Raw genomic sequence first — 13,235 nt, forward strand, 5'->3', positions numbered from 1 at the left:
GAGGGCTGGGGCAGGGGCGGCCTAGCGAGGGGATTCCCGGGGGGTCCGTGTTGCGAGACTTCCTCGGAGCGCGGCAGGCTCTGCCCGGGACAGGGCGGGTGTGCGAGGCTCCGTCACGGTGGGTGTGTTAGTTTTTGGGCTGACACACGGCCACGGCGGCCGCAGGGATCACCCCTCCCTTGGGGTCCCGGGCCTTGGGGTTCTTTTTCTAGCTGCCCACGGGACAGAATGCCTGTGGTGACACTGTGGTTCTGGGTTACAGTAGTATACCCTGAGTGTGTGTGTGTGTGTGTGTGTGTGTGTGTGTGTGTGTACTACCTTGGGGACCACTTACTCCTTCCCTGTGCCCTTTACAGGGGATCTGAGCCTAAGGATCACAGTGTGACTTTGTGATGGTGCCAGGGTGCTTGGCACAGTGGCGGTGCCCCCATCTGGGCCACATCACTTACAGCCTTTGCCATGTGTCAGGGCGTCTGCTGCTCCCTGTTAGGCTGTAACTGTGGGTGTTACTTGTTGCTATGTGTACACTCTGGGTGACAATACCATGTGTCAGTGTTACGTGACTGTGAGTCGCAGTGCAACAACGTTCCCGGTTGTGTTCAGTCATCCTGAGTGGGGTGGCTTGGTGGCCATGAACGCACCCCTCATCACTGTGTCTCGCTGGGACTAGGGTTGAGGCTGAGTGGCTGACCTGGCCGTAGAGGCCAGTGTTGCTGTTGCACAGTATATTGGGTTGACAGGTGTGTTTGTCTGCCTGGGCTGCAGATGTGTGTCTGTGGTTTCTGCTGTAATTGACTATGGAATTGTTTCTTGGTGGTGTGGGGTGTGGCAATATGTGACTGTAGGTCAGCCTCTCCTGTGGACTTCTGTGATAGATTTTACAGGGTGGGTTTTGCCTCAGTGCGCAGGCCTCAGAGTGTGCACATGGGGTATGTGTGTGTGTGATGGGTGGTGTGTACTCATGGGTGTGTGTGTGGGGGGTAAGGTTTAGGCCTGCACCCCTCATCCTTGGTGATTAACCACACCTGCAGTTGTTGGATGCTTTTTCCTTTTCTCAAAACTCTCCTTTAATATTGCCGGATCGTGCCTGTTACATGGGAGTGTGACTCAGGTTGAAGGGGAAGCTTGTATATGTGAGTATATGGGGCTCTCTCTAAATCTCCATGCACACACCTGCCTATAGCTGTGAGTGCCTGTTATTGTATCTCTCGGTGTGCCTACATGAATAGTTTTGTGGTGTTTGTATAGCTTTGTGTGTAATTACGGATGTGGGTGTGCATTTGTGCGTGCGCTTCTCAGGATACATGGACCTGCGTGCATGGGAGTGTAGCTTTTAAGTCTTGGTGTGCATACCTGTGTGGGTGTGTTTGTGTATACTTGGGACACAGACGTACATTTGTGTGTTAGCATGGCTCTGAGTCTAAGAATTGGTGTGCACAGACCCTGTGGGTTTGTGTGTGTGCTGCTTTCTTGCTACACACACTATGCATGTGGTAGTGAGACTTTGTGTTTAAATATTGGCGTGCAGGCCAGTGTGTGTGTGTGTGAGCATAAGCAAGAGAGAGAATGTACGTGTGTGGGGTGTTTACTGGTGCACAACCCCATAGCACATGTGTGTGAGCTTAGGCGGTGTCCCACTGGGCAGCAGGAGCCCCTGAGTTGAGGCCTTGGAGGGGGGATGGGGGAGGGCCACCACCTTGGAGACCTGGGGGGCTCCTCAGGCCCAGCCCCCAGCCCTACCAGCCAGCAGGGATGCCGCCTTCCAGGAAGGCTTGGAGGGAGTTGGCGCTGGAGAGGCCGATGCTGCCAAGTGCAGCTGGCAGACATCTGATTAACCCTGTGTGTGCCCTGGCTGGCCTCCAGAGAGGCTGGCTCGAGTGTCAGAGGGTGCGTGTGGGCTCACACACAGGTATTGGGCCAATGAGGCATTTTGGCATCCTCTCTCCCAAAGAGCTGCCCAGTCCACATTGCCTGGGGGGTTGCTTTCTGAGGAGGAGCCCATGGCCTGGCTTCACCAGACCCCGCCCTCTTTCAGGAACCCTGAGGGAATCCTGTGGAGGGATGGTAGAACCCACACACCTCCTGGGGAGCCTGGCTGGTTCGTCTCTGGAGGGGGCGGGGACCTGGGTCTGGGTTCCCAGCTCTTCTGAGGGGTCCATGTTCCCATCCTGGCACTGCCAGCCTTCAGCCACAGCTCCCCCCTGGCCTGGGGGAGATTTGTCCCTCATCCAACCCTGGCTCTTCATCTGAGAGTCACAACCCTCTGTGTTGGAGGCAGTCGCCTCCTCCCTTAAGGAAGGGGACAGAGGGGATTGGGCTGCATTAGTGGGCCCTGGGCGCTGGGCTAACTTCACTTGACAATTGGTCAAACTCTGTGGGTCTAATGGACAGAGTCCCCTCCCACAATGCCCCCCTCCACTCCCCCTTGCTGCCCCAAACAGGTGCCAGGGTGTCTAGTCAGAGTGAGTGGGCAGGACGGCTGGGGTGGGTGGAGACTGTTGGGGGCTGAGCAGGGTCAGCTGGCCACCCCTAGGACTGACCTCACTCCCCCATCTCTGTTGCAGAACACAGATCTGTTTGAGATGATTGAAAAGATGCAGGTGAGGCTGGCTCTGTAACCTGTTCTGGGGAACCCCAGAGCAGGCTGGGCGAGGGTTGGGGGTGGGAGGGTTGGGTCCCTGGCTGTATCTTCAGCCCTATACCTCTCTGCAGACTGGCCAGGAGCAGGTGGTGGCAACATGTTGTCCAAAGTCCTGTCTGGGAGACAGGGTAGAAGATGGGGCTAATCCGGCCCAGCTCCCTGTCTGACCCAGGGCCCAGCCTGTGCCTCCCTAGCTCCCATCCCTGTGTTGGTCCCCAGTAGGTCTGAAGTCTGCTTCTCAGACACCCCACCCCAACACACACACCACGCACCAGGAAGGTTGAGAGTATCAACTCTTGAACTTGTCCAAGTGCACACTCCCACCTTACTGGAGGCACTGCAGGCTCTGCAGGACCCCCATTTGGAATGGGGGGAGGGGACAGGTGTGGGGGACCTTGTCAGCCGGAGGCAGCGGGAGGGCTAATGAGCCTGACATCCTGGGGTGCAGCCCCTCCTTTGACCCCTGCCCACCCTCCATTCCCAGTCCTGGTCTTAGAGGCCCTTGTCTGAGTTCTGCAAGTGAATGTGCTGGAAGGTAGGCAGCGGGTGGCAGGGGTGGGGGTGATGGGAACAAACCTCAGGAGCTTTGCCTGATGTCAGCTCACCCCCAAACCCCCTGCTGCTCTCAGCTCCTTCCTCTTCTCTGCCTCTCCTAGTCTTTCTGTCTCCACCTTTTTCCCTTAACCACATGCATCTGTGGAGAGGCAGTGCACCCCCTCCCGCCCCCCGCACAGGCTCACACACAGGCTGCATACAGTGCCCCCGCCCCCACTCCCAGCGGCACGTGCATTCCGGCGCAGAGCCCAGCCCCCACCCACTCTGGCAGCCTCCGTGGCCTAGGGCACCACCCAGGACAGCCAGCCCTACGGAGAGGGCCAGTGCCCCACCTGGGAAGCACCCCTCATCCACGGGCCCCTCCTGTGGCTTCCCTTCCACACACAAAGGGGTGCAACCCACCAGTGGGGAGGCAGAACCCGCAGCAGGCATGGGCGGGTGATGGGGTACCTTGCCTTCTCTTTGCAGGGAAGCAGGATGGACGAACAGCGATGCTCCTTCCCACCACCACTCAAAGTAGGTCTGCGCCACAGCCCCCCTGCCCACCCCCGTGGACCAGCCCCCTCTGAAGAGTGTGGGTACCTAGGGGAGATGGGGAAGGGGATCAGACTCCTCCCCTCATCCCCCCCACTCCGAGGTGGTAGCATGGGGTCAAGGAAGTACTGTCACAGCACCTATGGAAGCAGCAGCCAGGAGAATCCAGCCCCCCTTTCATGAAGTGGTCACTTCTGTGTATCAGGTCTGGGGCCGTGGGGGTGCCCCTCCGGGAGACCTGAGACACTGAAAACTCCTCCCTTGTCCTAGGGCTGGAGCCTCCATTCCAACTCCTCCCCACCCCATTTTCGCCTCCGTAAACTCACCACCCCTGCCCCTCCGGCTTTCCAGATCTCCCGCTCTAAAGTCGAGACCCCCACCTCTCAGAAGGCAGCTTGCTGCAAAATGTTTTCGCTAAAACCAGTTATGGTCAGCAGTTGCAAGAAGACTCAGTTCCAGAGCTAGAAGGCCTTTGAGCCACTGCTCCATGTAGCTTCTGCCTGGGGTGGAGGGTGGGGGTCTGGGGGTGGGGTGGCACTGCCCCCCAGACACCCATGTGGAGACTGACAGGAGGCTTAGCACTGAAGTACATGAGGGGAAGCTCTTGTTTACAACTCAGAATTTTCTGGGGGGAGCTGACAGCCCCTCCAGAGAGGCATATAGTTCCAGGTATCAGGGACCCCAACAACCCTGGAAGGCCGGCGGCTGGGCCTCAGGGAGTGGACCCAGGGTTACAGGGATGAGGGTTAAAGGGGGTTCCAGGGCAGTGGTTCTCCAAGTGTGGTCCCCAGACCAGCAGTGTCAGCGTCACCTGGAAGTTTGTTAGAAATGCAGATTCTCAGGCCTTACCCCATACCCACTGTATCAGAAACTCTGAGGGTTGGCCTAGCAATCTGTGTTTTAATAAGCCCCCCAGGCCTGTCTGATGCAGTGAGAACCACTGGTCTGGAAATTTCTTCCCAGGAGACAGATCCAGAAGATGCCAGGCCTTAGTGACCTAAGTCTGCCCAGCCTCTGCCTTGTGGGGTCACCCCAAAGCAACCCCCTGCCCCATCTGCATGATGGGGAGATGAGGACACAGCGCCATCCACACACCCAGTCGGGGTGGCTGGCTGAGAATGGAGTCATTCTAGGCAGACTGGAAGATGCGAGGGGTGAGGACCCGCTCCAGCTGGGCTCTACCCTGCTTGTGTTTTGCAGACGGAGGAGGACTACATACCCTACCCGAGTGTCCATGAGGTAACCAGCTGGACCCCCAAGCCCACCCTCACTCTGAGTCCCAGGACATCTGAGTCCTCCTCCTGCTTGGGAACCTGACCATGGGCCTTGCTGTGTGGGCTGGGACTCAGTTTACAGGCCCAAGACTTCAGAGCTAAACACTTCTGCCTCCTCAGGCCGAGGTCCTACTCCCAGCTCCACTTGCCTACCCCGACCCTTCCAGCCAGGGACAGGGGGCTTGGTGCTGTCTGGGTCTGTGCCTGCAGTGGGAGGAAAAGGGCTGGAGCAGGTACCCTGGGGGGTGGATACAAACCCTGGGGGCTCACGCAGGCTCCCAGCTGTCCCGAGTACCCCTTGTTGTTGTTGTTAGGTACCATCGAGTCAATTTTGACTCATAGTGGCCCCGTGTGACAGAGTAGAACTGCCCTATAGGATTTCATAGGCTGTAATCTTTACGGGAGCAGATTGCCAGTTCTTTCTCCTGAGGAGCTACTGGGTGGGTTTGAACCGTCAGCCTTTCTGTTAGCAGCCACGTGCTTAACCGTTGTGCCACCAGGTCTCCTTCAATACCCCTTAATTATGGCAAAAGTGGCTCCAGATCTAGGGGGTGGTACTGGGGTCCAGGGTGGGGGCACAGTGTGGGATCGGTCTCAGCCAGGTTCCTCCTGCAGGTCCTGGGGCGAGAAGGGCCCTTCCCCCTCATCCTGCTGCCTCAGTTCGGGGGATACTGGATTGAAGGCACCAACCATGAAATCACCAACATCCCAGAGACAGAGCTGCTGCAGTCGCCAACCACCAAGGTGAAGCTCGAGTGCAACCCCACAGCCCACGTCTACCGGAAGCACTTTCTTGGCAAGGTGAGTGGCCTGCTGCTGTTGAGGGGCTGGGCTGGGAAGGGAGTGGGCCTGGGAGGGAGCAGAACCCATTGGCTGGGCCTGGGTGACAGTCTCAGAACCTGGAGTCTCAGGGAGCATGTATAGGGGATTCGTTTGCTCATTCAACAGACATTACTGCAAAAGGCAGTATTCTGGCACTGTGGGTAATGCAGGGACTCCACCAGGGTTTGAGTCCTCGCTCTGCCACCTACTACGTGGGACATCAAGCAAGTCCCTCTACCTCTCTGTGCCTCCTTTTCCTCATCTATAGCAATGGAGATGGTAACGGTTCTCACCTCTTGAGGTTGCTGTGAGGCTTGAATGAGATGATGCTTATGAGGCGCTTAGAATGGCATTTGGCACAAAGTAGGCATTCAATAAGAGTTAGCAAATATGAGCACCAGCTGTGTGTCTGGCCCTGTTCTAGGCCAGGTATATGGTAGCCAACAAAAAAAGGTCCAGGGCCTGCCCTGGGGCAGCTTGTGGTGGGGGCTGGGAAGGCACAGTTGATGTGGCTTGACCAGGATTGTACAGCCCCATGCCCCACCACCAGCCCCAGGGCAGGGACCCTGCCCAGTGACAGTTCATCAGGGTGCTGCACCAGGGTGTTTCAGGTGGGAGTTACTGGGCGAGGTTATGGCAAACAGTGGTAGGGGCCAGAGGGGTGGGCATATGCTAGGACGCTTTATGTGCCAGGCTCCATGCCAGATGCTGTCTGTTTGTCAGTGTACAACAAAGCAGAGAAGTGTCGCTTGGGCTCTGGAGTCCCACGGCCTAGGTGCAAATCTTAGCTCTTCCATTTCTTGACACTGTGACCTTGGGCCAGTTATTTAACCTTCCTAAGCCTGTTTCCTCATCTGTAAAAATGAGGAATAAAAGTACATGTACATAGAGCTAGCCATGCCTGGCATGTAACATTCAATAAATGTTAGCTGTTATTATTAAATCTTCACAATTACCCTGTGAGATCAGGGTTATTATTTTGTTTTTATAGAAGAAGAAAGTGAAGCTCAGAGAGGTGAAGTGACTTGGCCAAGGTCACACAATTACTGAGCTAGGAATTATTGGACAGGTCTGGTTGACCTTCCATAAGACACTGTGGGAGGGGTCACACTCTTAGCCGTGTGTGTGTGTGTGTGTGTGTGTGTGTGTGTGTGTGTGTGTGTGTTTTGGGAGGAGGGAGGTCCTCCATTGGGGATTGGGAAGCTGTGTGGCCTTAATCTGGGCCTGGGGCATTGGTCTGACCCTGAGGGTATTGGTGCCATTGGGGGAGATCCGGTATGACTGTGACTAAACCAGCAGGCCCAGGTTCGGGGCCATTGCCTGGGAAGAAATCCAGAATAAAAAACCAAAACCAAACCAGTTGCCAATGAGTTGATTCTGACTCATGGCAGTCCCATGTATGTCAGAGTAGAACTGCACTCCATAGGGTTTCCAGTGGCTGATTTTTCAGAAGTAGATCACCAGGCCTTTCTCCTGAGGAGCTTTGAGTGGACTTGAACTGCCAGCCTTTCGGTTAGCAGTCAAGCACATTTAACCGTTTGCATCACCCAGGGACTCCAAACCCAGAATAGGGCATGGAATTCCAACTTTGAGCCATTTGGATGGAAGGAGAGACCTGCATCCAGGTGTCCGCTGTCCAGAGGCTGTCAGCTGGGTCTGGGTCTGGGAGGTGGTGGCATCCAGGGGGATGATGTGGGCTCAGCAGATAGTTGGTCCTCAGAAAAGTTTGCTGAAGGAGTGATGAGTAACGGAATGGAGCTGGTGGGCCTTGAGCACAGAATGATTTGAAGAGACACAGGTTGGGGGTTCAGATGCCCCATTTTCAGGGCAGGGCCTGGTCTGTGCCCCAGGCACCTAGCACATGGGAGGAGCTTGTGTATTTTGTTGATTTGGATTGACTTGACCTGTGGTAATCAGGGACAACTTCCAAGGAAGAGGTGTGGTAACCAGAAACAGTTTATCAGTACACAGGAGAGGGTTCCAGGGTGGAGGCTGCCCATCCTGGGGGCTGTCAGGGAGGCAGGGCCATTTCCTGACTGCAGGTGAATGACTGGGGAAGCAGCTAGCTGCTCCAGCATTGGGCCCTGTTCCAGCAGAGGAAGAAGGTCAGGGTGACTTTGTGCATTGACTTCCTGGGATCCTGAGCCCACCTTCCCACTGTGTCCTTTGGGTTCCTCTGGGCCTAGGTTGGGGGGTCCAGGGAAACCCCCTACCCTGAGTCATTGGTGGGGTCAGGGCTTTGGTGTAGCTCTCCTTGCCAAGTGCCTATCCCTCCCTCTCTGGCTGGTGACAAGCATCTAGGGGTCTCTGCCATTCTGTGCCCAGGCAGGGCTGGGGGGACTCTGTGCCCCAAGTCCATTTAGAATGTCTCTTCCTAAACTGTGGATTTGTGGGGCACATCCCCTGGCCCTCCACCTCTCTCTCGTCCTGTCCTCTGAGCACAGGTGTTCATGTTTAAACAGGACTCACTCCTAGGATGATTCCTGGGGTGGGCGTGGCTGGGGATCCGGCTCCACTCCCAGGGCCAGGCTAGGGTGACGTCTCCCGACACCCACAGCCCTTGGCTTTGGGACTTCCCCTCCTGGAAGGGCCAGCTCTGGGCTCCTCTGGGGGTGCCATCCCTGCCATAGCCACCCCTTGTGCCCTCTGGGGTATTTGTTCCCAACCCTGTGGCTGCTTCTCCAGGTAAGGTGGGAGGGTGAGAACCTGCCAGGTCAGCCATCCAGTGTGTTTATGAGCTGTTTCATTTCCTGTTTCTCACGGGCCCTGGCTTCAAAGCTCTCCAAGTTAGAAGTTCTGCAATCAGTCAGTTAGCTTACTTTTATTGAGGACCTACTGTGTGCTCAGCCCTGATAAGGATAGGGGCGGGAAGACAGCCACTCTCCCAGTAGAGGCCCAGAGAGGGGCAGGGATTTGCCTGGTTGCAGAGCCAGGCCCAGGCCCTATCCTGTGGTCTACCCCCTCTGATCTTTGTCCAGAGGGGCCCAGTAGGCACAAATATGGTCTTTGACTTTGGTGAGAGAGCCAAGGTTACTACACGTGTTCACTGGACACCTACACTGTGCTAGACACTTTGTCTCTTGCGTCCTCTGGCACCATCCTGCAAGGTAGACGGCCTCACTCCCACTTTACAGACTCAGAAACCAAGGCACAGAGAGGTGAAGTGACCTTCTCAGGTCACCCAGCTGGCAAGTGGCAGAGCTGGGATTTGAATGCAGGTCTGTCTCCTGCAGAGTCTGTGCTATAAGCTGTGATGCCTGCTACCTGGTGAAGGACCCCCACCTGGGAGGGGCTTGGCTTTTCTGGTCTGGTTTCCTGGAGGCCCCAGGCTCAACCTCACCCACTCCCCCGCCCCCACCTGCCACACAGGAGCATTTCAATTACTACTCCCTGGACGCGGCCCTGGGCCACCTGGTCTTCTCGCTCAAGTATGATGTCATTGGGGACCAAGAGCACCTGCGGCTGCTGCTCAGGTAAGGGCTTGGGGAGGGATCCTAAGACAGCATGAAGGGCTGAGGTCTTATAATCCGAGAGCCATTGAGGCCCAGAGAGGGGCATGGATTTGCCTGGTTGCATAGCCAGGCCCAGGCCCTGTCATCCCCTCTGGCCCTCCCTGTGGTCTGCCCCCTCTGGTCTTTGTGCAGAGGGGTCCAGTCTCCCTCCCCCACTGCACAGCTCTCACTGTCCTTCTCCCTCCCAGGACCAAGTGCCGGACATACCATGACGTCATCCCCATCTCCTGCCTCACTGAGTTCCCCAATGTGGTCCAGATGGCAAAGGTGAGGCCTCTCTACCACCCACTACCCATGTCAGGGCCCCCACATGCTGAGCCCCCTCTGGGCACGCTAGGTGGGCACACAGCTGGGCTGTGGCTTTGCCTTATTGCCCTCATCTTTAGCCCCAGGTCCTATTCCGGGGGCAGTAGCCCTGTCTCTGTAGTCCTGTTTCTCACATGTTCCCACTATGCTCTGTTCTCATGGGTTCCTGTCCCCTGTTCACCTGTTTTGGGCACTCTCTAGAGCATTCTCAGGTACCAGGGGACCCCAGCTCTCTGCACCCCATTCTGAGCAGCAGTGATCCCCTTAGTCCTGCTTCAGCCATGGTTGTCCCCAGCGTGGCCCCTCCCTCAGCCTTTCTGCTCCTGTCCTCCCCTAGACCTGTGCGAGTGAGGCTCAGGGGCCCCACCCCTCTTATCCTCCCCCCAACTCAGCCCCCCTTATCTCCTCCTGCAGCTGGTGTGTGAAGATGTGAATGTGGACCGGTTCTACCCTGTGCTCTACCCCAAGGTATGGCTGGATCTGGGTCCTGCTCACTGAAGGAGGTGGGGAACTGGAGGACTAAGTATTTATTGAGCTCCAACTGTGTGCTGGACATTTTTGCTAAATTCTCTCATTTAATCCTCATGATAACCCTGCAAAGTCCACAGTTTGCAGAAGAGGAACCAGGGGCCCAGAAAGTTCTGTGCCTTATCCAAGGATGCACAGCACACAAGGAGGGCCTACAGTAAAACCTCGAGCATCTGTCTCATGGCCATGGTGCCAGCCTTACAGCTGGCAACTCCCAATGTTGCTTGGAAACCCTGCCAACTGTGGCCTGTGCTCCTGAGACACGGGGACTCCAGGCCTCCCTTGCGAAAGGTCTCTTTTCCACTCGCCTTGCCCTCTGACCCCAGAAGAGACCTGGGGAGAATAAGGCACCCCATAAATACTGTCAACAGGCAGCGGCTGTACTTCCATTTCTGATGCTGGGTGCTGGTTTTGAGATACAGTGACAATGTGGGAAAAGGGTCAGGCCTTCTGTCTTCAGTGAGCCAGGAGGGCTTTCTGGAAGAGGTGGGCCTTGAAAGACATGTGGCTCTTGTGGCTTTGACTGAATTCTAGAGCAGGGTGAGGTCCCTGAGGGGTGGTGTGGTCCAGGAATGGTCTGCTAAAGGAAGGGGCCTCAGAAGTCAGGTTCTACCTCTCAGTTACAGAAAAGGAAACTGAGGAAATTGCTCAAGGCCCACAGCAAGATGGTGGGACTTGGCCTGTTCTAAGATGTGGTGGGTTTATAGAGGGGCCAAGGAGCAAGTTGGGTGTTACAGAGTGGCATGGGGGTGGGCTCAGCCATGGCAGGTGGGGGGCTTCTGGGCAAACTCTGGAGCAATGAGCTTAAACTTTGGAATCCAACAGACCGGGGTTCAAGTCCCAGCTCTGCCACTTGTAAACTGTTGACCTCAGGCAAGTTACTCCAGCTGTCTGAACCTTGATTTCTCCATTTGTAAAACAGGGACAGCAGGAGTATCCCCCTCATGGGCTTGTTGTGAGGATTATTTAATGGGTGAGGCATGTACAGGGCCTGGCACAGTGCTTGGCACATAGTAAGAGCTCAATACTTGGCAACTTGAAGAAAGCCATCTCCCCCCACCCCCTTTTCCTCTCTGCCCAGGCTTCCCGCCTCATCGTCACCTTTGATGAACATGTGATCAGCAATAACTTCAAGTTTGGAGTCATTTACCAGAAGCTCGGGCAGGTGTGCTCCGCCTCCCCCTCCCTGCTCCCCAACCCACCTCGCCCTGTATCTGGGACCTCACCATACCTTTGTCAACGGGGAGCACCTGCCAAGGGGTTCTGCGGCCCAGGGGTCCAGGGGCTGCCCAGGGTCCTTGCTCTGGCCTTCTCTGGGTGCCAGCAGGGGTGGGGGGCAGGGCTGCTCAGGAGCCCCAGCTCAATGACCTCAGCCCCTCTGTGTGGCCCCCAGACCTCCGAGGAAGAACTCTTCAGCACCAATGAGGAAAGCCCAGCCTTTGTGGAGTTCCTGGAGTTTCTTGGCCAGAAGATCAAACTGCAGGACTTTAAGGGGTGAGCATTAGGGTGGAGGAAACAGTGTAATTTGACCCATGCCCCTGGGCAGGGAGGGAGCCCTCATCCTGGCCCTGCAGAGGCCTGGCTGGGGCTGGAGACTGAGCCGTGGCCTGGGGGGCCTGGGGGCAGGTTCCGAGGAGGCCTGGACGTGACCCATGGGCAGACGGGGACCGAGTCTGTGTACTGCAACTTCCGCAACAAGGAGATCATGTTTCACGTGTCCACCAAGCTGCCCTACACAGAAGGGGACGCCCAGCAGGTAGCCTGGGCACCCACCCACCTGCTTCCTACCTGTCAACCCATCTACCTGTCGTCCATCCAGTGTCCATCACACCAGGCTCTGTGCTGGGCCTTGGGATCGAGATGGAAATGATCCACACCCCACCCCCTCGCCACCCTCCCTGTCAGGGGCTCTCAATTCACTTGGGAGAGGGGAGACAGGCAGCTACAATGCCATAAAAAGCCTCAGTTTCCAAGTCTGTGAAATGGGAATAATGGCACCTACCTCACAGGTGAACATAAATGAGGGAATATACATAGAGTGACTAGAACAGTGCCTGGTCCATAGCAAGCACTCAGTAAGTGTGAGCTAGTGTTCTTATGGGAGTGAAGGGCATTGTGGCATCCTGTGAGGGTACTTAGACTTGGTGGAGGTAGGAGGTGTGGAGGTAGGAGGCCCGGAGGTGAGGAAGTGCAGGCAAATTCAGGGAACTGGACTCAGATATTTATCCCTTTTCCTGGGCTTCCTGTAGTGCTGTCCACATTACCCCCACCCACCCCAGAGGATAAAAGGGTAATGTGAAAAAAGTGGAAACATTTCTTTTTTATTTTCAGTGTCTTTTTGTTTTTTTCTAATAAGATCCTGTTTGTTTTAGCAACACAATTATATGCCAAGTAGAACTTGTTTGTTCAATGAAGGGCATCTTCGGGGTACTTAGATAGGAGAAGGACTGAAGAGTAGGGTCTGGGGACCAGGAGTCTCTTAGCTCACTGTAGGACCTTGGGTAAGTCACTTCCCACTTGGCGTTGGTTTCCTCATCTGTCACAGGATTCTAAGAAAACCAGAATAAGTCTAAGAAGTTTTTCACCAAATTTTTTTGGGGGAAGCAAATCTTAGATGTGCCCCTTGCCTACCCCAAACCCTCCACACCCCTGTTGGCACCATCCCCCTAGCCCCAGAAGGCCCCTCTCTGGCAGGGGATGACGGCCCGACCCTGTGCTCAGTTACAGCGAAAGCGGCACATCGGGAACGACATTGTGGCCGTGGTCTTCCAGGATGAGAACACGCCGTTCGTGCCCGACATGATTGCGTCCAACTTTCTGCACGCCTATGTGGTGGTGCAGGCTGAGGGCGGGGGCCCTGACGGCCCCCTCTACAAGGTGGGTGGTCTCGGAGCACCTAGGGGCTCAGACCCAGACCTAAGACATCAGCAGCGGCTCCAGCCACAGCTCTGCTGTCGCCACTGCAAGGCCTCTCTGAGCCTCAGTTTTCCCAACTGTAAATAGAGGGTTCATCTGGGGGGCTCTGAGCTTTCTTTCTGCCCTGATGAGGGAGAATTCCCATCA

General features: G+C 56.0%; 1 protein-coding gene across 4 annotated transcripts in view; it reads left to right on the forward strand.

Moving 5' to 3' along the window:
• RAP1GAP (RAP1 GTPase activating protein) overlaps window positions 1-13,235 on the forward strand; it is a 53,017-nt gene that overhangs the window by 25,180 nt on the left and 14,602 nt on the right. For all 4 annotated transcript variants that reach the window (XM_023732016.1, XM_004377155.2, XM_004377156.3 and 1 more), the window contains exons 3-13: window positions 2,565-2,600; window positions 3,665-3,712; window positions 4,931-4,969; window positions 5,620-5,805; window positions 9,196-9,299; window positions 9,527-9,605; window positions 10,059-10,112; window positions 11,254-11,337; window positions 11,566-11,666; window positions 11,799-11,928; window positions 12,894-13,049. In XM_023732016.1, the coding sequence (XP_023587784.1) occupies window positions 2,583-2,600; window positions 3,665-3,712; window positions 4,931-4,969; window positions 5,620-5,805; window positions 9,196-9,299; window positions 9,527-9,605; window positions 10,059-10,112; window positions 11,254-11,337; window positions 11,566-11,666; window positions 11,799-11,928; window positions 12,894-13,049 (999 nt within the window). In that variant the 5' untranslated portion in view covers window positions 2,565-2,582. The remainder of the gene's footprint in view (window positions 1-2,564; window positions 2,601-3,664; window positions 3,713-4,930; window positions 4,970-5,619; window positions 5,806-9,195; window positions 9,300-9,526; window positions 9,606-10,058; window positions 10,113-11,253; window positions 11,338-11,565; window positions 11,667-11,798; window positions 11,929-12,893; window positions 13,050-13,235) is intronic.

Source organism: Trichechus manatus, unplaced genomic scaffold (genome assembly GCF_000243295.1).
Source record: "Trichechus manatus latirostris isolate Lorelei unplaced genomic scaffold, TriManLat1.0 scaffold00048, whole genome shotgun sequence".
In the NCBI taxonomy this organism is placed as follows: Eukaryota; Metazoa; Chordata; class Mammalia; order Sirenia; family Trichechidae; genus Trichechus; species Trichechus manatus.